We start from the raw sequence: 25,284 nt of genomic DNA, 5'->3' as shown, positions 1-25,284 counted from the left end.
CTCAAGTCTATTTCAAGTATAAAAAAATTGTGACAAAGTTTGCTGCGGTTGACCTGTGTAGAACTGACTGGAAAGTATGAGTTATACCGCGTTAATTAAGTTATAGCCGAGTTCTAGATTTATAACTTATTACTTTGTTAGTGGATGGCTAGTCCAAACTGGATGTGTATACGCTCCCCCAAAACACCACCACAGTCAAAATGTTAATGTTCCTATGACTTTAACACCACAGTCAAAATGTTAATGTTCCTATGACTTTAACACCACAGTCAAAATGTTAATGTTCCTATGACTTTAACATCACAGTCAAAATGTTAATGTTCCTATGACTTTAACATCACAGTCAAAATGTTAATGTTCCTATGACTTTAACATCACAGTCAAAATGTTAATGTTCCTATGACTTTACCACCACAGTCAAAATGTTAATGTTCCTATGACTTTAACACCACAGTCAAAATGTTAATGTTCCTATGACTTTACCACCACAGTCAAAATGTTAATGTTCCTATGACTTTAACACCACAGTCAAAATGTTAATGTTCCTATGACTTTACCACCACAGTCAAAATGTTAATTTTTATATGATTTTAATACACCAAACGAACACGACATAGACAAAACCCAGCCTGTATCCCCCCCCCCCACTCGCCTCCCACCTAGGAAGCAAGAAGATGAACCGTGACAGCGCATAAAATGAATTTAGCCTATAGCAAGATGTACTTGGGGGGGAAAATATTTTAATCGAACCATTAACATTGGGGATTTCAATCTGATGGTGGAGGGGGTGGGGAAGGGGAGGTCGTTAGGAAAAAAAACTGGGAGTTAACAGTCACGCATGACTGCGTTAATGTGTGACTTTAGTCAGAACCGTCAAGTCATTAGAGGACACAGGATGGCCAAACTAAGGTGAGTACTTTTTTTAAAAAGTTGCGTTTCTTAAGGACATGTCCATTTAGAAAAGAAACAACTCAAAATATTTCTTTCATTTTTCTGTATTTATCACGCAGACACAATTTACCCCCCACCCCACCTCTCTACTTAGCATGCTGGTAGATGTAATCAATGTATAACCAGTCACTATATTTACATTTCTGTATTCAGCGTGAACAGTGGTGTACAATAAAATATCACAAAAGAACTACGTTTAAGAAGTACATTCAATTTTGTTTGCTAGGCCTATTGAAAACATTAGAGATTATTTAGTTTAACATTAAAGTCAGCAGTTGTTTTTTTTAAATCCCCCTCATTGTGCTGTAGGCCTACATATGACAGTTTAGAGATTATTAGAAAATCTCATATTAAAAGCCTGTAAAGTTGATATTTTTTTTTCTACGTTTCCGGAATACTATTTTTTTCTAAATTTAAAGAAAAACTCACTTTTTTAAAATTTATTGTCTTTCATGTTAAAGCTTCGTTATTTGTGATGAGGGCATTGGGCTCAATATCAAAGCAACAAATCTTCTTACATTTTAAAATAAAATAATTGATTAGTTTAAAGTTTCTGCGAATCTTTAATTTTTACTCCCCTTCCCCCCCCCCCCCCTCCCTGTAAACTAAGGAGACATAATTTTAACCAAGAGCCATGTAACCTAATGCTATGCTTGAGTTGGGTTCATGGTTCAATAAAACATACAAAACATGGAGTTTGTTAGCTTTAACGAAAAAAATGTAAATAGTAGAGAAGTAGCTCAGCACAAAGATTTGGCCGAAAGTTTTCAGGAGAGAGGCTGATTGGCCTTTTTTTAAAAATAGATTAGACCTCACGTCAGACTTTTTAAAATTAGGATTGGACACATATTTTTGCTCTGGCTTCTGTGAAAAACCTTTCTGCTAAAGACCATTACCTGTGTGTTTAGTAATCATCATAAACCCGGCATTGCCCACCCAAACCACAACCAACCAAAACCAAAACAACAAAACGCAAACAACGCTAACACAATTACAAATACAAAAGAAAACAAAAAACCTAACAACAAACCCAACCACAACCACAAACACCAATACAAACACAAAGAAAAAACAAACAAAAAAGCAAACGAAAACAAAAACCTAACAACAAACACAACAACAAACACCAATACCAACCAATAACAACACACAAAAAAACGAAAAAGCAAACGAAAACAAACCAAATCCAAACGCAAAACCAACCAAAACGCAAATACAAACCCAAAGAAAAAAACACAAACAAACGAAAAAAGAAAGAACAAAAACTAACCAAATCAAACCGCAACCACTAACGCACACCCAACGGAATTGCCTGTTTTAGCTTAATAAACGACTATAGTACCCCAACTTATTCATAGTCTTTTGCACTCACTTAAACGAACGCGCCTGTTTCAATTTAATGAACAATTTTAATACTCCAAGCTTATCCGTAAAATACCTACAACATTTGCACTTGATCAATCCCCGCTAATGATGTAATTATTTTTTTTCCCAACACCAAAACAAAGTAATAAAAAGTAAATTATTTTACACTAATGAGACTAATGCAATGGTTTTATAAAGGGGAGTAATTTGTGTTTTCCTAATTTATCAAAGGGAAGTAAGTGCTATAAGACTAAATAAAACCAAAATTAGAATTTTTGTAAAAGATGATATTTTTTTAAAACTTGCGTTTAATGACCATGCCGACAATTAATACTATAATTTGAAAAATGAAAAATATTTCCCAACACTTTCAATATTAATTTTTTAACTCATAAATTTAGACAAATGCGCACAATAATTTTCTAACACTTAAAATCCATAGAAATGTCAACGACAAACATGTCACACGTTACAGAATTGAGCTTTATATATTAGACTAGCCGTCCCGGCCAGGCCCTGCTCTGGCTTCTGTGAAAAACCTTTCTGTTAAAGACCATTACCTGTGTGTTTAGTAATCATCATAAACCCGGCATTGCACACCCAAACCAAAACCAAAACAACATAACGCTAACACAATTGCAAATACAAACGAAAACAAAAACCTAAAAACTAACCCAACCACAACCACAAACACCAATACGAACACAAAGAAAAAAAAAAACGAAAAAGCAAACGAAAACAAACCAAATCCAAATGCAAAACCAACCACAAACCCAAAGAAAAAAACACAAACGAAAAAAACAAACGAAAACAAACCAAATACAAACGCAAAACCAACCACAAACACAAATACAAACACAAACGCAAAGAAGATAAAACACAAACAAAAACGAAAAAAGAAAGAACAAAAACGAACCAAATCAAAACGCAACCACTAACGCAAACCCAACCTAAACACAAAGAAAACACTAACGCGAACATAAACGCACAGTGAGTCTAGCCCGGGGCGGAATCGCCTGTTTCAGGCGACTATAGTACCCCAACTTATTCATAGTCTTTTGCACTCACTTTAATGAACGTAGGCGCGAAACCGAACACGGGAGGCCCGGGACCCCAAATAGCACCCTGTCTGGGCGCCAGAGGACGCACCATGACGTCACCGCCTGATTGAACTTAGTAAACGACTATAGTACATAACTTATTCATAGTCTTTTGAACTCACGCGAACGTATATACCATAGCGTACACCGGAAGGCCCGGGGCGCCAAATAGCACCCTGTCGGGGTGCCGGAGGACGCCCGGATTTGATTCACTTAAAGACTATAGTAACCTTTCTTATCCATAGTCTATCGCACTGTTAAAAACAAAATTATGCAGCATAGCGCTCACATGATAGCCCAGGGTGCCAAATCGAACCGTGCAAGGGCGCCGGCGGACGCGCCTGTTTCAATTTAGTGAACAAAAATGATAATACTCCAAGCTTATCCGTAAATGGAAAGAAATAAACATATAGGATTTGTAGGACCTGGCTTATTAAATGTTATTGATTTAAAAAAAAAATAATTATTGAACAGTATGTTCAGTGTATAGAATAAATAAAAGGCAGTGTTAAAAATACCTAACGACATTGCACTTAATCAATCCCCGCTAATTATGTAATTTTTTTTTATTTCTTAACACCAAAAACAAAGTAATAAAATGTAAATTCTTTCTTTTTAAGAATTTTTTTTTATTAAAGGGAAGTAACTGTGCAGTCAATACATTTCCGACACAATTTTAGAAATTTTATAAACGTCGATACACTTTTTAAACATTTTATGTCGCGTTCATAATTGAAAATTATTCTTCTAAGTAAATAGAGTGAACATTGTTTTAAAGACTTTCAATGGTAATTTTTTGACTCGTACATTTAGACTGTGAGCACGATAAAAAATCTAACACTTAAATCCATAGAACTGTCAACGACAAACTTTTTTTTTTTTGCCACACGTTACAGAACTGAGCTTTATATATTAGATTAGGATAGGAGAAACATAAAATATTTGTAAGTTAACAAAGATGTGTGTTGGGTACAGTGACCGTTACAGACACGAAGTTAACAAAGATGTGGGGTACAGTGACCGTTAAAGACACGAGTAAGTTAACAAAGATGTGGGGTACAGTGACCGTTAAAGACACGAGTAAGTTAACAAAGATGTGGGGTACAGTGACCGTTAAAGACACGAGTAAGTTAACAAAGATGTGGGGTACAGTGACCGTTAAAGACACGAGTAAGTTAACAAAGATGTGGGGTACAGTGACCGTTACAGACACGAGTTAACAAAGATGTGGGGGTACAGTGACCGTTAAAGACACGAGTAAGTTAACAAACATGTGGGGTACAGTGAGCGTTACAGGCGTCGCGAGGTTTGGGTCATCAAAAGTTTTCGTTTCGGCAGATGTGAGCTTTAGATCTACCTAATCCTCGTTCGTCATGTGACGTCATTGATTGATTGATTGATTGATTGTGACTTCCTCAATCGAGCCGGAGAAGTACAGTGTTAGTTTCAAAATATTATGGAGAGGGGCAGTGGGGGATGTGGGTTAGAGGGGGGGGAGTTTAATGGGCTGAGAGCAGTGTTTCTTTCAGCCATTTTTACCGTGTGTGGGGGGGGGGCTAAAAAGTTTGGGGGTGGAGGGGGAGATTTAATGGGCTGAGAGCAGTGTTTCTTTCAGCCATTTTTACCGTGTGTGTAGGGGGGGGGGGGCTAAAAAGTTTGGGGGTGGAGGGGGAGATTTAATGGGCTGAGAGCAGTGTTTCTTTCAGCCATTTTTACCGTGTGTGGGGGGTTTAATGGGCTGAGAGCAGTGTTTCTGTCAGCCATTTTTACCGTGTGTGTGGGGGGGGGGGTTTAATGGGCTGAGAGCAGTGTTTCTTTCAGCCATTTTTACCGTGTGTGTGGGGGGGGGGGTTAATGGGCTGAGAGCAGTGTTTCTTTCAGCCATTTTTACCGTGTGTTGGGGGGGGGGTTTAATGGGCTGAGAGCAGTGTTTCTTTCAGCCATTTTTACCGTGTGTGTGTGGGGGGGGGGGGGTTTAATGGGCTGAGAGCAGTGTTTCTTTCAGCCATTTTTACCGTGTGGGGGGGGGGGGGCTAAAAAGTTTGGGTGTGGTGGGGCGATAAAAATAATTTTTTAAAGATAATGTTTCGTGGGGGATGCCTGTTTCGTTCGGATGGGTGGGGGATGCCTGTTTCGTTCGGATGGGTGGGGGATGCCTGTTTCGTTCGGATGGGTGGGGGATGCCTGTTTCGTTCGGATGGGTGGGGGATGCCTGTTTCGTTCGGATGGGTGGGGGATGCCTGTTTCGTTCGGATGGGTGGGGGATGCCTGAAAGAGACTCTGAATGAGAGGTGGGATTTATGTTGGATCGTCAAGATTGTGGGATAATTTAAAGTAATTTTATTTGAAAACCTAGAATACCGTAGGAACCAGCAGTCTAACAGGATTATGGGGGTTTAACAACAGCTGGTGGTTTTGTTTGGAAAAAAAATGACATCTGCTGTCCGTTGCTCTAGTCTAAATAGTCGACCATTCACATACATACACACACACATACACACTCAAATCACATACACCATCATTCGTTATACAGACATGCTGGCACTGGCTTCAAACAAAGTGTGTTTTTCTTTCTCCAGTGGAGCTAAATCCCTTCCCATTTCACTGCCCCACCACCACACTCCCACCTCCGCATCCCTACCTCCCAACCCTCCCCCCCCCCCACCTCCCCACACTGCTCTGTTATAACGTTTATTGTTGAGAACATCAAATTAAATCAAAACTTTAAAAAAAATGGATGGCGTGGTCGGGTGGGAGGGGGGGGGGAGGGGTAGAGCACTCAGCTATTGAACTCGCAAGTCTCGAGTCGAATCTCGCGTTCAAGTCCATAGGACGTCCCTGAGTCCACCCAGCTCTAATGGGTACCTGACTGTCTGTAGGACGTCCTTGAGTCCACCCAGCTCTGATGGGTACCTGACTCGTTAGGAAAAGTAAAGGTGACTGGGCATAGTGCTGACCACACTATCAGATGAACTCTACTTCATCTGTCCAATGGGTCGACATTGGGCCAATTTTACTTTAATTTAAAATGAACTTTTTAATTAATTAGGTTATGTGTAAATTGTTTATTTATTTCAGTATCATGTACGTTATGTTAGCAGTGTTTCTTGCAGACTTTTTTCTCCAGGGGGGGGGGCATTTAAAATTTTCGGGGGGGGTCAACATTTTTCGGGGGGGGGGGGGCGGACACTAGTAAAAGTGTATGTTTACTATATAAAATCAATCCCGTTCGGGAGGGGGCGGTAGACTTTCTTCGGGGGTGGGAGTGGGGGTGGGGCTGAGCCCCCCCCCCCGAAGAGATGCCTGGAAGAAACTCTGTATGTTAGTTTAATTATTTCAGTGTCACGTACTTTATGTTAGTTTGCTTATTTCAGTGTCACGTACGTTTTGTTAGTTTGTTTATTTCAGTGTCACGCACTTTAGTTTGTTCATTTTAGTGTCACATACTTTAGTTTGTTTATTGTTTATTTCAGTGTCACGTACGTTATGTTAGTTTGTTTATTTCAGTGTCACGTACGTTATGTTAGTTAGTTTGTTTATTTCAGTGTCACGTACGTTATCTTAGTTTGTTTATTCCAGTGCAACGTACGATATGTTAGTTTATCTGTTTATTTCAGTGTCACGTACGTTATGTTAGTTTATCTGTTTATTTCAGTGTCACGTACGTTATGTTAGTTTGTTTATTTTAGTGTCACGTACGTTATGTTAAGTTGCTTCTTTCTGTGTCACGTATGTTATGTTTGTTTATTTAAGTGTCACGTACGTTATGTTAGTTTTTTTTATTTCAGTGTCACGTACGTTATGTTAGTTTGTCTGGGGCTGGTCGAGGTCACCCAGGCATACAGCAGTGGGGCGCCAGAAGGGGCGTGTGGCACCCTGATGCCCGGCCACGGCGTCCCCGCACAAACCTCACAGCCCCCCTTCAAGGTCACCACAACAAAGACAAATGTCGCCCCTGGTGAACAAATAGAAGGTGAGTCACGTGGTGGGGAGGTTGTGTAGGGGGAGGTTGTGTGGGGGGAGGTTGTGTGGTGGCGTGTGTGGGGGGAGGTTGTGTAGGGGGAGGTTGTGTGGGGGGGAGGTTGTGTGGTGGCGTGTGTGGGGGGAGGTTGTGTGGGGGGAGGTTGGGTGGTGGGGAGGGGAGGTTGTGTGGTGGGGAGGTTGGGTGGGGGGAGGTTGTGTGGTGGGGAGGTTGTGTGGTGGGGAGGTTGTGTGGTGGGGAGGTTGTGTGGGGGGAGGTTGTGTGGGGGGAGGTTGGGTGGTGGGGAGGGAAGGTTGTGTGGGGGAGGTTGGGTGGTGGGGAGGTTGTGTGGTGGAGAGGTTGGGTGGTGGGGAGGGGAGGTTGTGTGGGGAGGGGAGGTTGTGTGGGGGGAGGTTGGGTGGTGGGGAGGTTGTGTGGTGGGGAGGTTGGGTGGTGGGGAGGTGGGGAGGTTGTGTAGTGGGGAGGTTGGGTGGTGGGGAGGTTGTGTGGGGGGAGGTTGTGTGGTGGGGAGGTTGTGTGGGGGGAGGTTGTGTGGGGGGAGGTTGGGTGGTGGGGAGGGGAGGTTGTGTGGGGGAGGTTGGGTGGTGGGGAGGTTGTGTGGTGGAGAGGTTGGGTGGTGGGGAGGGGAGGTTGTGTGGGGAGGGGAGGTTGTGTGGGGGGAGGTTGGGTGGTGGGGAGGTTGTGTGGTGGGGAGGTTGTGTGGTGGGGAGGTTGTGTGGTGGGGAGGTTGTGTGGTGGGGAGGTTGTGTGGTGGGGAGGTTGTGTGGTGGGGAGGTGGGGAGGTTGTGTGGTGGGGAGGTGGGGACGTTGGGTGGTGGGTAGGTTGGATGGTGGGGAGGTTGGGTGGTGGGGAGGTTGTGTGGTGGGGAGGTTGGGTGGTGGGGAGGTGGGGAGGTTGTGTGGTGGGGAGGTTGTGTGGTGGGGCGGTTGGGTGGTGGGGAGGTTGGGAGGTTGTGTGGTGGGGAGGTTGGGTGGTGGGGAGGTTGGGTGGTGGGGAGGTGGGGAGGTTGTGTGGTGGGGAGGTTGGGTGGTGGGGAGGTGGGGAGGTTGGGTGGTGGGGTGGTGGGGAGGTTGGGTGGTGGGGAGGTTGGGTGGTGGGGAGGTGGGGAGGTTGTGTGGTGGGGAGGTGGGGAGGTTGTGTGGTGGGGAGGTGGGGAGGTTGTGTGGTGGGGAGGTGGGGAGGTTGTGTGGTGGGGAGGTTGGGTGGTGGGGAGGTTGGGTGGTGGGGAGGTTGTGTGGTGGGGAGGTGGGGAGGTTGGGTGGTGGGGAGGTTGTGTGGTGGGGAGGTTGTGTGGTGGGGAGGTTGTGTGGGGGGGAGGTTGTGTGGGGGGGAGGTTGTGTGGTGGGGAGGTGGGGAGGTTGGGTGGTGGGGAGGTTGTGTGGTGGGGAGGTTGTGTGGTGGGGAGGTTGGGTGGTGGGGAGGTGGGGAGGTGTGGTGGGGAGGTTGGGTGGTGGGGAGGTTGGGTGGTGGGGAGGTTGGGTGGTGGGGAGGTTGGGTGGTGGGGAGGTTGGGTGGTGGGGAGATGGGGAGGTTGTGTGGTGGGGAGGTTGGGTGGTGGGGAGGTTGGGTGGTGGGAAGGTTGGGTGGTGGGGAGGTTGGGTGGTGGGGAGGTTGGGTGGTGGGGAGGTTGGGTGGTGGGGAGGTTGTGTGGTGGGGAGGTGGGGAGGTTGTGTGGTGGGGAGGTTGGGTGGTGGGGAGGTGGGGAGGTTGTGTTGGGGAGGTGGGGAGGTTGTGTGGTGCGGAGGTTGGGTGGTGGGGAGGTTGGGTGGTGGGGAGGTTGGGTGGTGGGGAGGTTGGGTGGTGCGGAGGTTGGGTGGTGGGGAGGTTGGGTGGTGGGGAGGTGGGGAGGTTGTGTGGTGGGGAGGTGGGGAGGTTGTGTGGTGGGGAGGTTGTGTGGTGGGGAGGTTGTGTGGTGGGGAGGTTGTGTGGTGGGGAGGTTGGGTGGTGGGGAGGTTGGGTGGTGGGGAGGTTGGGTGGTGCGGAGGTTGGGTGGTGGGGAGGTTGGGTGGTGGGGAGGTTGGGTGGTGGGGAGGTTGGGTGGTGGGGAGGTTGGGTGGTGCGGAGGTTGGGTGGTGGGGAGGTTGGGTGGTGGGGAGGTTGGGTGGTGGGGAGGTGGGGAGGTTGTGTGGTGGGGAGGTGGGGAGGTTGTGTGGTGGGGAGGTTGTGTGGTGGGGAGGTTGTGTGGTGGGGAGGTGGGGAGGTTGTGTGGTGGGGAGGTTGTGTGGTGGGGAGGTTGGGTGGTGGGGAGGTTGGGTGGTGGGGAGGTTGTGTGGTGGGGAGGTTGTGTGGTGGGGAGGTGGGGAGGTTGTGTGGTGGGGAGGTTGGGTGGTGGGGAGGTTGTGTGTTGGGGAGGTTGTGTGGTGGGGAGGTTGTGTGGTGGGGAGGTTGTGTGGTGGGGAGGTTGTGTGGTGGGGAGGTTGTGTGGTGGGGAGGTTGTGTGGTGGGGAGGTTGTGTGGTGGGGAGGTGGGGAGGTTGGGTGGTGGGGAGGTTGTGTGGTGGGGAGGTTGTGTGGTGGGGAGGTTGTGTGGTGGGGAGGTTGTGTGGTGGGGAGGTTGTGTGGTGGGGAGGTGGGGAGGTTGGGTGGTGGGGAGGTTGTGTGGTGGGGAGGTTGGGTGGTGGGGAGGTTGGGTGGTGGGGAGGTTATGTGGTGGGGAGGTTGGGAGGTTGTGTGGTGGGGAGGTTGTGTGGTGGGGAGGTGGGGAGGTTGTGTGGTGGGGAGGTGGGGAGGTTGGGTGGTGGGGAGGTTGTGTGGTGGGGAGGTTGTGTGGTGGGGAGGTTCAATGAAGGTGGGTATTGGTCCACACCATTTTCAGCAAAGTGGCGCCTTTTTGGAAACTTTTTAAACTCAAAGTTTTAAACAATGATATTTGTTAAAAAATATTTTTGGTCGGCACATCTATGTAAATCACAAGATTTCTTTTCATGCAGCAATTAAGCATTAATGTGCTAGGCTAGTAGTGTCTACGTTTACAACACGTATTAACAGCTGCATCAGTTTGCCATTCTAAAAATAACCATTACGATCCATTGCAATGTTTAAAAAACCTCTACGGTAGTACCACTTGGCAAGAGGGGTGTTAAGTTTAAGGCAACTGTATAATGTTTTTGCTTACGAATAATTGAATTAGAAAATGTTATACATAAAACTTCACACATTATTACTTTATATTTAAAGTTTGAATCGTGTGATTAATTAAAAACAAATTACAATACAGAAACAAATACAACTGATGTGTCACCTCTATTTAAATTTACTTATGAGCAAACTGAGTAGTGCTGGGGAAATTTTGACGTCATCGCGATGAAGTTGTAGTATTCTTACAGTTCGGGCGATAGTGATTATTATTACAAATTATATGAAACAGTTACAATCCCCCTCACCCATAGACCCCTCTGTAAAAAAAATATTGTCATAATACCACTGCTACTTATTTAATTCTACTTCTGTAATATATATTTGTGTAATATATATTTGTGTAATATATATATATGTTTAAAACGGGAACAGGACATTTCCCCCCTGTCAATTACCCCCCGGATATTTTCCCCCCGACAATACCCCCCAGAGTAATTACCCCCCCTGCCAATTACCCCCCTGTCAATTACCCCCCGCCCAGTAGGACATTACCCCCCCCCCCCCCCCGGACAGGGTTAGAGTTAGGGTTAGGGTTAGGGCTAGGTTTAGGGCTAGGGTTAGGGTTAGGTTTAGGGTTAGGGCTAGGGTTAGGGTTAGGGTTAGGTTTTAGGGTTAGGGCTAGGGCTAGGGCTAGGGCTAGGGCTAGGGCTAGGGCTAGGGCTAGGGCTAGGGCTAGGGCTAGGGTTAGGGTTAGGTTTTAGGGTTAGGGCTAGGGTTAGGGTTAGGTTTTAGGGCTATGGCTAGGGTTAGGGCTAGGGCTAGGGTTAAGGTTAGGGTTAGGGTTAGGTTTTAGGGTTAGGGTTAGGTTTTAGGGTTAGGGCTAGGGTTAGGGCTAGGGTTAGGGTTAGGGTTAGGGTTAGGTTTTAGGGTTAGGGCTAGGGCTAGGGCTAGGGCTAGGGCTAGGGCTAGGGCTAGGGCTAGGGCTAGGGCTAGGGTTAGGGTTAGGTTTTAGGGTTAGGGCTAGGGTTAGGGTTAGGTTTTAGGGCTATGGCTAGGGTTAGGGCTAGGGCTAGGGTTAAGGTTAGGGTTAGGGTTAGGTTTTAGGGTTAGGGTTAGGTTTTAGGGTTAGGGCTAGGGTTAGGGCTAGGGTTAGGGTTAGGGTTAGGTTTTAGGGTTAGGCCTAGGGTTAGGGTTAGGGCTAGGGTTAGGGTTAGGTTTTAGGGCTAGGGCCAGGGTTAGGGTTAGGGCTAGGGCTAGGGCTAGGGCTAGGGCTAGGGCTAGGGCTAGGGCTAGGGTTAGGGTTAGGGTTAGGTTTAGGGCTAGGGCCAGGGTTAGGGCTAGGTTTAGGGTTAGGGTTGTGTCTAGCTTTGGTTTTGTGTGAAGTTTTAGGCTAAGGTGGATGCTTAGGTTTTGTCCTTTTTCTTAAGGTTTGGATTAAAGTAGTATATAGGTATAAAATTCTAGTTAGAGTTAGGATTTTAACTTGATAGGGGGGGGGGGGGTAATTGACAGGGGGGTAATTGACAGGGGGGTAATTGCTCCGGGGGGTAAATACGGGGGGGGGGAAATGTCCGGGGGGGAAATATCCAGGGGGGTAAAGTCCTGTAGCCGTTTAAAACAGTCATCTAAAAACTGACGCTATGTTCACTCTGAGTTGGTTATCTCTCCCCCCCCCCCCCCCCCCCCTCACCACCACAATTGTGTAGAGCGACATTAATGTCACACCTAGGTATACACCGGGTTGGATAATTGACCTAAAGTGAACCGACAGTGGTGAATAAATGTTGAACCCACCCACCCACCCCCCCCCCCCCCCTCTCAACCCACCCCGAACTGATCTATTAAGTACATGTAGAAAAACGGGTAATGATGTACCAAAGTACCATGCCGCCAGAAAATTAGCTTTTTAACGTAAAACTCTGTGAATATTGTTTTTGCAATTACCAGTAAAAAGTTTTGTGATCAATAAAGTTGAAACATGATCTTTAAAGAACACAAAGAAGCAGTAGTTAAATAAAATATATGCTCTGAACTAAAAGACCAATCTTTAGTTGAACGTAGGCTGATATTCCGAATGTTTTTCTATATGACGAAAAGCTTGCTTTTATACCAACTCTGATTTTAAAAATTTCTTATGCTGTAATACTTTAGCATTTATGATGACGATATATTAAATTTTGATTATAGACAAAAACGTTTTGTAAACCCGAATAGTGCTAAACAGTTTCATTATAATCTTAAGTAATTATTTATTTGTTTTGACATTTATAATTAAACATGTAGATATATGCATATTTATATTTAAAAAGTGATTATTTCCCCTATTTCACTTGTCTTAAATAATTTCCCAGGAACTATTCTGTAAGAAATATTTTTTACAAGAATTACAAAACAGATTATGTTACGTTCATTTTTTTTTTGGTTGTAGTGTGTGTATATATATTTTTTTTGTTTAGAAGATACAATTTTTGTTTTGTTAGCCTACTTTGTACGTTTTTTCTGTTTTTTCTTATTTCTTCAGAGTGCTACTTTCAATTTATTTTACATCATAGCGAAGTAATGACATACAGCCAGTAATTATATATATATATATTTATATATATATATATATATATATATATATATATATATATATATATATATATATATATATATATATATATATATATATATATATATATATATATATATAAAATACACGTATATTGAGCTTGTTAAAAATTTGGCGCCTTTTTTTTGCTCTTTTCGCTCCCCCTACAACGAAAACCTGGATACGCCTCTGCTTCCATATTTCACCTCGTCTCTCAAGTATTCGCTATATATCTAAGATTTCGCCATGTCTATCATATATTCACCATGCTTCTCACACATTCCCCACGTCCCTCATATTTTCGAAATTTCCTCACATGTTCGCTCCGCCTCTCACATAATCACCAGGCCCTCACATAATTTCCAAGCTCCTCACATATTCGCCACGCCCCTCACGTAATAGCCACGCCCCACACATATTCGCTACCTCCCCTCACCTATTCACCACACCCATCACCAATTTCGCAACGCCCCTCTCACATATTTACCGCGTCCCTCACATAGCCACCACGCCCCTCACCTATTCACCACGCCTCTCACCTATTCGCCATCTCCCACATGGCCACGCCCTTTAACTATTCGCCACGCCCCTCACACATTCACTACGCCCCTCACCTACTCGCCATCTCCCACAGTGCCACTGTGGTCCCAGAGAAGTCTGTGTTCTGGACACAGATCCCATCGGCCGAGATCTCCATCGGAGCGGCAGGACAGACCACGCCCATAATGCCGGGGATGCTAACCACGCCCCGTCTTGGAGGCATGACGACCACGCCCTTCATGGCAACGACGCCACGCAAAAACACAGGAGTCAACACGCAGGTGGGGCTGACTCTGCTGATCAGCGCTCTGTTTAGTTTGCTACTGGTAGTTGGCAGCCTCTAGCAGATTTCTGGAAGTCAATCTTTGTTTTAGTTTTATTTTATTTTTATATCACGCTCACCGTAACTAGAGAGACCTTACTGTAGTGACCTTACTCTTACTTTAGGGACCTTACTTTAGGAAATTTACTTTGGGGACCTTATTAGGGGATTTTTACTAGATTGACCTTACTTTACAGCACTTGCTTAAAGGAATAGTTTATGAACCTTTGAATTAGGGACCTTAATATATGGACCGTACCTTAGTGGCCCTACTTTAGAGATCTTACTTTACATACCTTACTTTACAGACCTTACTTTAGAAATGCTACATTAGGGACCTAACTTTAGTAATCTTGCTTAGGGCTTAACTTTCAGCACTTTACTTTCGAGACTACATAATTTACATACCATAGAGACCTTAGTGACCTAACTTTAGGGACCTTACAGAAATTACTTTATAGAAATTACTTTCGAGATATTACTTTATAGTAATATTAATTTACAGACTTAACTTTAGAGACCTAACTTTAGGGACCTTACTTTAGTGACTTTAGCGACCTTACTATATGATTGTATTTACCCCCCCCCCCCTTTCCACCCACCCACACACACACCACCAAAACTATGGTAGCTCAACTGTGACGTCTTTAGTCTACTAACTTTTGTAGCCAGATAAATTCAATCCACCTATGTCAATTATTAATTTAGTATTTTTTTAAACGACGTATGTAATCTTGGAATGGAAATTTGACCAAGTTGGAATTATTTGAGATCTTAAATTAATTTTTTATAACAAGCTTGTGCGATATTTTTGTTTTGTTTATTGAAATTTAAATGGAAAATAAAATTTCCAACTCCAGTCAAAACTCCATTCTGCGTGTAATTCGTTTCACCATTTGTTCATACTTTTGTTTCCATTTATACTTAAAATTGCTTATATATTTTATCCATATCTTCAATAAACAAACAAAAAAATTGCACAAGCTCTTTTTATTTATTTATTATTATTTGTTGTGAATGATTGTTTTTTTTTTCTTTGTGTTGATATGCCACAAGCAGTCGAAGTCTCAACTGTTAAAAAGCTAATAAGTTGATTAGGATTACGACTACTGATAGCTAAGCCACGGCATTTGTAGGAAAATGGATCAAACTTTTGAGAGTGTCACCAGACATTACAAAGAAAGAATTTGACTACGTCATTAGATGGTAGAATACTGCATCACCAACACGAATTTTTTAACACAATATTAATTGACAGTGAGCAGGATTATAGTCATGATATATGCCCCTCCCCCAGTGGCGTAGCGAGGTCGGGTGTCACCCGGTGCGGCACTTAATGGTGTCACCGCCCAGAGGCGTAACGACCCTTCCCGGGGACAAACTTTCAAGTTGTCGATTTGCACCCCCCCCTCAAACTTTCGATTTGCACCCCCCCTCAATGTTTTTCCTCTATATATTTTGCTATTTTTTGCCTTAGTGTCACCCCCCTAAATGGTGTCACCCGGTGCGGTCCGCACCCCCCCCCCTCGCTACGCCCCTGCCCTCCTCCTCCTCCATAAATACCTTTAGTACCTGCTACCAGCCAAGTGAGAACAGGGGCAATTAACAGAATTCTGAAATGGAGCGGTTGAGTATGGAATAAGTGTTAACTCGTATCCTTGCCTAGGCCTCCCAAAGAAAGCCACAGAAGAGAACTAATAGTAGAATAAGCCTTTTCCCTCCAGAAAACGGCCTTACCCTAACCTTAACCCTTGCCTTGTCCCAGTTGTAGCCCTAACCGCAACATTACCTTTCGTTTAGGAATAAGTTTAATGCTAGGGTAATGTTTGCAGATTTTAAAAATATGTTTTTACAATTTAATAAACCGGTAGTGATCTCCCCTAAACTTTCTCGAATATTCTTATATAAAACAACAGGGGATGGTAACTGGGGATATAGTTATGATTTTTAATCCATTTTAAATACTGAAACTTTTAAAAATAGAATAGAATCTAAGTAAAAAACAATTGCGCACCATGCGAACGCATAATAAAGGTGTGTATAATAGTGCGCAATAGTATTAGTACTTAATAAATTTACATTAGTTTTTTGAGAAATCGGAAGTAGCGTAAATTACTACTTCTGGTCAACGGAAATTACTCAAAATTTAACAGAAGGTAGAGAATTAGATCTTTTACTTACATGTGAAATTTCATTTATCTATCTGAAATAGTACTCAAGTTATAGGCTTTTGAAAAATTCAAAGTAGAAAAAGTACCACTTCCGGTTGTCGGAAATCGCTCAAAAGTTGATACGGATCTACGATTTTGATATAATACTTATATATGAAATTTCATCAACCTAGTTGTAACGGTACTCAAGTTATCGTGTTTACACACGGACACACAGACAGACACACAGACAGACACACACACAGACATACGGACAAGATTGCAAAATTATGTTTTTCCGTATCAGTGAGGTGTAAAACGTCGAGATTTGTAAAAATCTCGATTTTTTTTTTTTTTGCACGATTACAATACTTTCTCTATACTACGTATATACGAGAAAGTAAAAACATGCACTTATCATAGACTCCATACTGTTCAATGTGCATTTCTACTTTCGTTTTAACACGTTATATGTCCTCTTTCCGGTATCGATATTACACATTTTGCCTAAAACAATGCCTACATAATGCCTGCTGGTGGGTAAATGGACGTGGGGGTGGGGGTAATAGAGCGGCGATGCGGTGAGGGGGGGGGGGAGGATTAGTCCTGCTCCCAGGAACGTGTATTGACATGAATACAGCGAGTGTGACCGTATTTGACCTGGCATCCGTGTGTTAAATAGGTGTAAAAGGTAGGTAACACCAGGTGGAGATGGAACACATCAATGTAACACACCATCACCAACAGCTACTAGATCTGCATCTTATAATCGTCTGTGTAGCAGATAAAGTAACACAACATCACCAACAGCTACTAGATCCGTAGCAGACCGTTCTCGTATGACTATAATGTCTATGTCGTAGCCGGTTTGTATAGCTCTAGTGTGAAACTTAGCATTTGTTCTATCGATAAGAGTGAAATATCTCCCCATTAACTGACCCCCCTCCCTGCCATTTGACTTAACTCCCCAGAACCCCGGGGTGGTGACCGTTGACCCCCAGTGCGGCAAGACCAAGGGCTGCTACCACGACTGCTCCGGTGGGGGACCCTGCACCTACGTCATTTCCTGGTTGTACCAGCCGGACACTGTCCACTTCCGGTTCCTCTTCAAGACGCCGTCCACATCTGACCAATGGATATCTCTGGGCCTGTCACATGACCAGTACATGGTAGGCACGACACATTTATCTGGCCAAATGTCTGAGTTTATTAGCGCTATATCTAATCGATAATTGAAAATCTTACAATGGTAAGGTACCACACACTGATACAATGGTAAGGTACTCCACATTGATATAATGGTTGGTAAGGTACCCCGCACTGATACAATTGCATGGAAGGTTTGCTTGACTTGTGCAACTATAACTGAAGCAATACAACCTTGCTCTATAGCTTTTAACCTTGCTTTATAGCCTCTAGCCTTACCATATAGCCTCTCACCTTGCTCTATAACCTCTAACCTTGTCCTATAGTCTCTGACCTACAACCTGTAACCCCTAACCTTCACCTGTAACCTCTAACCCACCTGTTCACCTGCCCATCACCAGGGAGACGACAGTGTGATGGAGTGTGTGATGGATGCCGGCACTGTCCAGGTCAAGACCTCATACAACACTGGCCAGTACAACGCCTACCCTGATGACGTAGGTGGTGGGCGTGGCTAACTTGGCATTCTTTTCACACCTCAATCATAATGAGCTAATTAAATCACTCTCATCTCACTCAATCATAATTAGCTCATTAAGTCACTACAATCTCACTCAATCATAATGAGTTAATTAAGTCACTGTAGGTCTATGTAAACTGTTCAATGGTTTAACCTTTGACCTTCCAGAAACATGCAGGCATACACAACGCTGAGGGGTCAGTACGAGACGGGGTCATTGAGTGCAGCTTTGACCGAAAGACGCAGTACCCGAGGGAGCCCAAGGTCTACGACCTGAGTAAATCTTATTACCTGATGGTCGCGTACGGTGAGGCTGTCTCAGGTGAGTCTAGGTGAGTCTAGGTGAGACTGTCTCAGGTGAGTCTAGGTGAGGCTGTCTCAGGTGAGCTTAGGTGAGGCTGTCTCAGGTGAGTCTAGGTGAGGCTGTCTCAGGTGAGTCTAGGTTAGGCTGTCTCAGGTGAGTCTAGGTGATGCTGTCTCAGGTGAGTCTAGGTGATGCTGTCTCAGGTGAGTCTAGGTGATGCTGTCTCAGGTGAGTCTAGGTGATGCTGTCTCAGGTGAGTCTAGGTTAGGCTGTCTCAGGTGAGTCTAGGTTAAGCTGTCTCAGGTGAGTCTAGGTGAGGCTGTCTCAGGTGAGTCTAGGTGAGGCTGTCTCAGGTGAGTCTAGGTGAGGCTGTCTCAGGTGAGTCTATATGAGGCTATCTCAGGTGAGTCTATGCTGTCTCAGGTGAGTCTAGGTGATGCTGTCTCAGGTGAGTCTAGGTGATGCTGTCTCAGGTGAGTCTAGGTGATGCTGTCTCAGGTGTGTCTAGGTAATGCTGTCTCAGGTGAGACTGGGTGAAGCTGTCTCAGGTGAGTCTAGGTGAGGCTGTCTCAGGTGAGTCTAGGTGAGCCTGTCTGAGGTGAGTCTAAGTGAGTCTAGGTGAGGCTGTCTCAGGTGAGTCTGGGTGAGGGTGTCTCAGTTGAGTCTAGATGAGTCTAGGTGACTCTAGGTGAGTCTAGGTGAGGCTGTCTTTTTTCTTCTTCTTCTTCGTTCTTAATTATTAGTGTTGAAGGGGGTCGAGATTTATCTGCCTTTGGTGGTCTGAACTCGAGACTTTGTTCAAATTTATCAACCATGAGCTTTTTGCCGACTCGACCACGCCTCCAACACAATTAAGCGTTACGTGTCAACTGGTTATGCGCCATTGAGGCCATTGACTCCGATTTCAGCCTGCTTTTCTGTCTGAGTCTAAGTGAGTCTAGGTGACTGTCTCAGGTGAGTCTAGGTGAGGCTTTTGGCTATGCCTAGCTAAAGCTGTGTCTCTTACAAGATACCCAAAACTTTTGTTTCAGGTAACAAATTCCCCCACTCCTACGAAAAGTTGCCCAAAGTGTCCTCAGAGAAAATCAGTTTCCAGTCAATCGGGAGTGTAAAGGGCGGGGCCGGTCCGGTCTATCCCATGGTCAAAGCTCACGGTAAGGGTTGTTAACATTTTGGTCAAATCTCATGGTAAGGGTTGTTAACATTTTGGTCAAATCTCATGGTAAAGGTTGTTAACATTTTGGTCAAAGCTCACGGTAAGATTTGTTAACATTTTGGTCAAATTTCATGGTAAGGGTTGTTAACATTTTAGTCAATCTCATGGTAAGATTTGTAAACATTTTGGTCAAATCTCATGGTAAAGGCTTTAACATTTTCCTTCACGGTTTTGGGCAAACCATATGGTCACACTGCGCGGCTGTGGGATTTAAATTTAGGGTCACGATTTTAAATTTAGACTAACCTCTTTAATGGAAATTTTAAAAAACACATTTCCACCAGAAAAGTATTTATCAGCAGGAATAAATCAGTTTACTATCTCTGTGTGTAAAATCTAAGTTTATTTTAATGACTCCGTTTCTGTTCCGTTTCTTTTTCCCGCCCTGTTCTGATCCTATTTTTCTTTCTCTCTTAGTTCTGCTCGTCGTGGTGGTCGCTCTCTCCTTCTACTTGTCTTCAAGTTATTGCTGGATGCTGGCTCGGCAGGGGAACTAACTCTGTGACTTCACTGAGGGGCGAATACTCTTTTTACAAACCGCGCCATTTAAATTAGATGGCAACAAAACAGATTTTAGGAGCTATCTCGTTATAAGTGTATAAGTCAAATGACAATTCAAATGTAAAAAAAAAAAACGAAATTATTTACAGTTAATTAAAAACGTTTTTTTAAACAATTAAATTTTCTAGTGTCTAATTTGTATAATTAAACCTGAACTGTTGTTTTTAAATAAAATAATAGAAAATATTTATAAAGTATATCATTAAATCAAGCATATTTCGTGTGATTAGTTATTTAAGCTGTGTTCCCAGCTTTAAATTTTTTTAAAAATTAAAAAATTAAAATTCCTCTCAAGTATGTCTTACGTACATTCCTTTTAATCACTAAATTGTTTCCATCACTAACACTTTCTAAAAGCTTTCTAGACAGTTGCGTAGCCAGGATCGTCTCAAGGGGGGGGGGGGTCCAATTTTTACCCGGGGACAAACTTTCGATTTGCACCCCCCCCCCTCAAACTTTCGATTTGCACCCCCCTCAAACTTTCGATTTGCACCCCCTCCTCAAACGTTCAATTTGCACCCCCCTCAAACTTTCGATTTGCACCCCCCCCCCCTCAAACTTTCGATTTGCACCCCCCCCCCCTCAAACTTTCGATTTGCACCCCCCCCCCTCACACTTTTTATATATATACCGAGGGGTCTATTGGGGGGGTTATGACCCCCCCTAACCCCCCCCCCCCCCCCTGCCTACGCCACTGTTTCTAGATAATTTGATATAAAGGCCTATGGTGGTATTTTTTAAAAAGATTAATATATAAACATTTGTGTAGTTTTTTCTTAAATAATTCTTATTAGTCTCGTTATAATTATTGTCATGTTTTACTAGTTGCGTTATGATTATTGTCAAGTTTTTTTAGTCTCATGAAGCTGTCTCAATCTATTTTTGCAATAGTATTTTCTTTCTTCAAAAAACCAAAGAATTTACTGCGATGTATTTTAGTGCATGAAAGATTTGCACAAAATATATTTCTCTCTATTTAATATACATACATTTTTTTAATTATTTTAATTATGTGTTTAAAACAGGGGTCTCCAAACTTTTCAGTCCGAGGGCCGCATTAACTATCAAATTTCATTTCGGGGACCAGTTTATCCCGGGCATGTTTTTGATTTTTCTGGGCAAAGTTCCTCAGCCATCACCAACAAAGATTTTTTCATGGACAAAAAGATCTCCGCGGGCCGGATGAGAGGACCTCGCGGGCCGCATTCGTAGTTTGGAGACCCCTGGTTTAAAAGATTGTTTGAAAATAATCAATTAAGATTAAAAAATTATTAGCAAAATTTGCATCTGTTTTGATTATTTATTGCTAATTAATCTAATAATAGTTAATATATTGTTATATTTTTGGAAATAGGTATAATTAAATTTTAATTTAATATATTGTGAAATGGAAATTAGAAATTATATTTACAAATGTAGACACAAGTCTTAGTATTAAAATGATTGGTGTGAGAACAGAATATAACACAATTTTAAACTACACACAAATTTCCACATAGATTTGTTAAAGTTCATACTCTCATTTAATATTATTTCTTCTTCTAATATTATTACTTTTTTCTCCTCGTATTATTATTTTCTACTTCTCATATTATTACTTTCTTCTTCTCATATCATTACTTTCTACTTCTATTGTATCTTTTTGTAGGAACTAACCCGATACAATTATTGGTGGAAACAGTCACAATATCTGACTACCAGTTGATGATTCAAATCTTTCCATTCTTGACTCGGTGGAAATAAAATAAATAACTAGCAATTAAGTTAGCTGAGCAGGTTTAGTAAAAGGACAATAACGATTTAACCCCTCTCTTTGTATAATGTATCGATAATTGTGAACATAAAAAAGAGTGAAGGAAATGTAATATTTGTCTGACGATTAGGTAATGATGTAAACATTAAGTCTAACGAATGTCTCCACAAAATCAAACGGTAATTTTTTAAAACCTTGTCTAACAAAACTAAAATTTAAAAATAAGCAGAATACTTATAACCATATTTGACTTTTGCAGGAACGTCCATGACCTTCGCCTGGATGTTGTTTGCAAGCTCCGGTCTGTTCATCGCTCGCCATGGCCGCTCCATGTTCAACAACTCCAAGCCATACGGGCTGCTAGTGTGGTTTCACGTCAGTGAACTTTTGTGTGGTTTCACGTCAGTTGTCTTGTGTCGTGTCACGTCAGTTGTCTTATCTTGTATGGTTTCACGTCAGTGTGTGACTCCATGCCATCACACCGGATGTAAACAATATGCCAACTGTTGTCAATAGAATTGTAGGCCAAACTTACTAAAAATACAATTAATTTTTTTATCCCAGAATAACCCCCCCCCCCCAACTCACCCCCCCCCCCCTCCTACAGCTGGTTCCCTCAGCAATTACTAACGAACACATTCCCACCTGCAGTACACCACATTTTAACTAGCCATCTCGTTACCTGGGCAGGTCCACCGCTTCTGTATGACCATGACCGCCCTCTTGACCATGCTGGGATTTGTTTTGGTCTTGGTAGAGTCCAAAGGCTACAGCAAAGTAAGTTTTGACCTGTAGGCTTAGAGAAGGGGGTGGCAGATTAACGTACGTCTTAGTATTTAGGAGGAGAACAAACATATAATATTATACCTGCTAAAGCCAAGTTTTCTGTAATGCTTGCAGTTTATTAACTTCAGTTAAATGTCGAGCTCAGATTTTAACCGACTGACATCAGAATTTAACCAATTGACCAATTGACCTTAGACTTTGACGACTGACCCCAAATTTTAACCGACTGACACCAAATTCTAATAACTGACCTCATGTTTTAACCCACTGACCTCATGTTTTAATCGACTGACGACAGATTCCAGATACCCCGTCAGAGAAGAGCTGGTACCGCATGCTACATCCGCCCATAGGTCTTGTGTTGATTATCATGACCTTTGTTAATGTAAGTCAACATTGTCATTGTCATTTTTTAACGTTATCTTGTCAAAATTTCACAATGTAACATTAACACGTCCAAATGTCATATTTTAACTTTAACTTGTTTAAAATGCCATATATAAACATTAACGTGTCCAAATGTCATATTTTAACATTGACACGTTCAAATGTCATATATGAACTTTAGCGTGTCCGAATGTCATATTTTAACTTAACTTGTTTAAAATGTCATATTTAGCGTGTCCAAATGTCATATTTTAACTTTAACTTGTCCAAATGTCATATTTAGCGTGTCCAAATGTCATATTTAGCGTGTCCAAATGTCATATTTTAACTTTAACTTGTCCAAATGTCATATTAAGCGTGTCCAAATGTCATATTTTAACACACCTGACCTTATCCTCATGTAGCCCCTGATGGCCCTGTTCAGACCTGACATCAAGGCGCCGTCCCGCAAACATTTTAACCACATCCACTGGGGCATTGGCCAACTAGCCTGGATCCTATCTAGTGAGTGACCAACTGACCTCTCGGTAGTCTAAACCGTCCCATTCTGTCTTATAAACTTATGCTAAGATGTATTTTCTGCGTATCGATCAGACAATGCCGACCAACATGCTGAGCTTATTCTGACCTGTCGTACTGGTTTACTCTCTGTTTCAGTCGCTCTCATTCTGACCTGTCGTACTCGTTTACTCTCTGTTTCAGTCGCTCTCATTCTGACCTGTCGTACTCGTTTACTCTCTGTTTCAGTCGCCCTCATTCTGATCGGCCTTGACCTGAACAAATCCCAGTCCGACATCGAGGCTATCTATGTCGTCTTCGCCTTCATCGCCTACCACGTCTTGATGGAGATCCTCATTCGTCTGGTGCCCTTCATCTTCGGCTTGTCATGTGGCTGCTGTAGATGTAGATGTTGTAGTAAGTTATTGGTGTGGTACCATAGATCATAGATGTTGTAGTAAGTGGTTGGTGTGGTGCCATAACAGGTCATAGATGTTGTAGTAAGTTGATGGTGTGGTGCCATAACAGGTCATAGATGTTGTAGTAAGTTGATGGTGTGGTGCCATAACAGGTCATAGATGTTGTAGTAAGTTGATGGTGTGGTGCCATAACAGGTCATAGATGTTGTTGTTGCAGTTAGTTGTTGTTGTTGTACCATAACAGGTCATTGATGTTGTAATAAGTTGTTGGTGTGGTATTATAACAGGTCATAGGATATAGATGTAGATGTTGTAGTATGTTGTTGTTTTACCTAGGTGATAGATAACGAGTTATATACATTATATGTAAGTACTGAAAATTACATGTAGTACTGTAAATTAAGTGTAAGTACTGTAAATTAAGTGTAAGTACTGTAAATTAAGTGTAAGTACGGTAAATTAAGTGTAAGTACGGTAAATTAAGTGTAAGTACTGTAAATTAAGTGTAAGTACTGTAAATTAAGTGTAAGTACGGTAAATTAAGTGTAAGTACGGTAAATTAAGTGTAAGTACTGTAAATTAAGTGTAAGTACTGTAAATTTATAAGTGTAAGTACGGTAAATTAAGTGTAAGTACGGTAAATTAAGTGTAAGTACTGTAAATTAAGTGTAAGTACTGTAAATTAAGTGTATTGTAAACTACATGTAGTACTATACCTTTCTCTGCACCACACGTGAGTGTAGAAAACAAGCGCAGCTACGACTTCAACATGACGGACATGTCCAGTAGCGAGGTGCCCAGCATGGCCGGACAGGGAGGTTCCTCATACGACAAGGAGGTGGAGGAGGAGGACAAGATCACTGCCCATCGCAGGGTCAGTGCTAGAGTTGTCTTAGACAAGACGTGTACTATAACTGTGATATTTCATGCCTTAGAGAATATGTGTACTCCTAACTGTGACATTTAATACTTGCCATAGACAAGACGTGTACCATAGTTATGATATGTAGTCTGAACAAGCGAAGTTTACATTTCCCCTTTAATTGTGTATGTTTGCTCTACAGTTCACTTAAAATCTTGGCATTATGTTAAAGCCCTTACAAAGTAAAGCGGCCTACCCTTGCTTTTTGCTGTTGCCATTATATTTTATGAAAAATATTTAAAGTTTTGATAAACAAAATTAGAAAACATGTTCCAACCAAATCTTGTATGTGGTTGTATGTCATGGTGGATGAACACGCTGACGTGGTGTTATGACTTGCAGAAGAACATCGTGCTGACGTTGATGCTGGTGTTCCACATGATCGCCTCCGCCTGTTTCGCCATCGCCGTCCTCTTTTTCTTCCTGCGTCGTCCTGTGGACGAGGCGGAACTACACGCCAGCCCCACCGAACGTTACGAGCATGACGACAGTGTCCACGTCGTCGGCGCCAACTAGATGACGTCACACGCTAGATGACCTCTGAAGACCTCGTGAAGAATGTGTCAGGAATTTTAGCCCTTGTTCAAAACTAAGCCAGTTGTTTTTTTTAAATATAATTTTGGCTTTCTGTCTCACTGTATTATGATTCGTGCAAATATCATGTAACTCAGAATACGTTTATGGGATTGTTAAA

General features: G+C 42.9%; 1 protein-coding gene across 1 annotated transcript; it reads left to right on the top strand.

The window, feature by feature from the left end:
- Nucleotides 1-812: 812 nt before the first annotated feature.
- LOC131927976 (ferric-chelate reductase 1-like) lies at nucleotides 813-25,187 on the top strand. The gene is made up of 14 exons (XM_059283854.1): nucleotides 813-909; nucleotides 7,205-7,389; nucleotides 13,701-13,887; nucleotides 17,050-17,247; nucleotides 17,626-17,721; nucleotides 17,913-18,066; nucleotides 19,080-19,202; nucleotides 21,838-21,953; nucleotides 22,269-22,355; nucleotides 22,663-22,749; nucleotides 23,156-23,255; nucleotides 23,499-23,666; nucleotides 24,412-24,542; nucleotides 24,933-25,187. The coding sequence occupies exons 3-14, from the start codon at nucleotides 13,792-13,794 to the stop codon at nucleotides 25,104-25,106; spliced, it is 1,530 nt and encodes a 509-aa protein (XP_059139837.1). The 5' UTR covers nucleotides 813-909; nucleotides 7,205-7,389; nucleotides 13,701-13,791; the 3' UTR covers nucleotides 25,107-25,187.
- Nucleotides 25,188-25,284: the final 97 nt, after the last annotated feature.

The sequence above is a fragment of the Physella acuta genome, unplaced genomic scaffold (assembly GCF_028476545.2).
Source record: "Physella acuta isolate Inbredline_101_S28 unplaced genomic scaffold, ASM2847654v3 ptg001452l, whole genome shotgun sequence".
Taxonomy (NCBI): Eukaryota; Metazoa; Mollusca; class Gastropoda; family Physidae; genus Physella; species Physella acuta.
The sequence above is the reverse complement of the archived record's forward strand: the minus strand, read 5'-3'. Positions and strand labels throughout refer to the sequence as shown.

Coding starts and splice junctions, on each gene's coding strand:
- LOC131927976 (XM_059283854.1), top strand. CDS start 13,792: ATGCCGGGGATGCTAACCACGCCCCGTCTTGGAGGCATGACGACCACG. Junction 13,888..17,049: donor ACACAGGAGTCAACACGCAG/GTGGGGCTGACT, acceptor TTAACTCCCCAG/AACCCCGGGGTGGTGACCGT. Junction 22,750..23,155: donor TTATCATGACCTTTGTTAAT/GTAAGTCAACAT, acceptor ATCCTCATGTAG/CCCCTGATGGCCCTGTTCAG.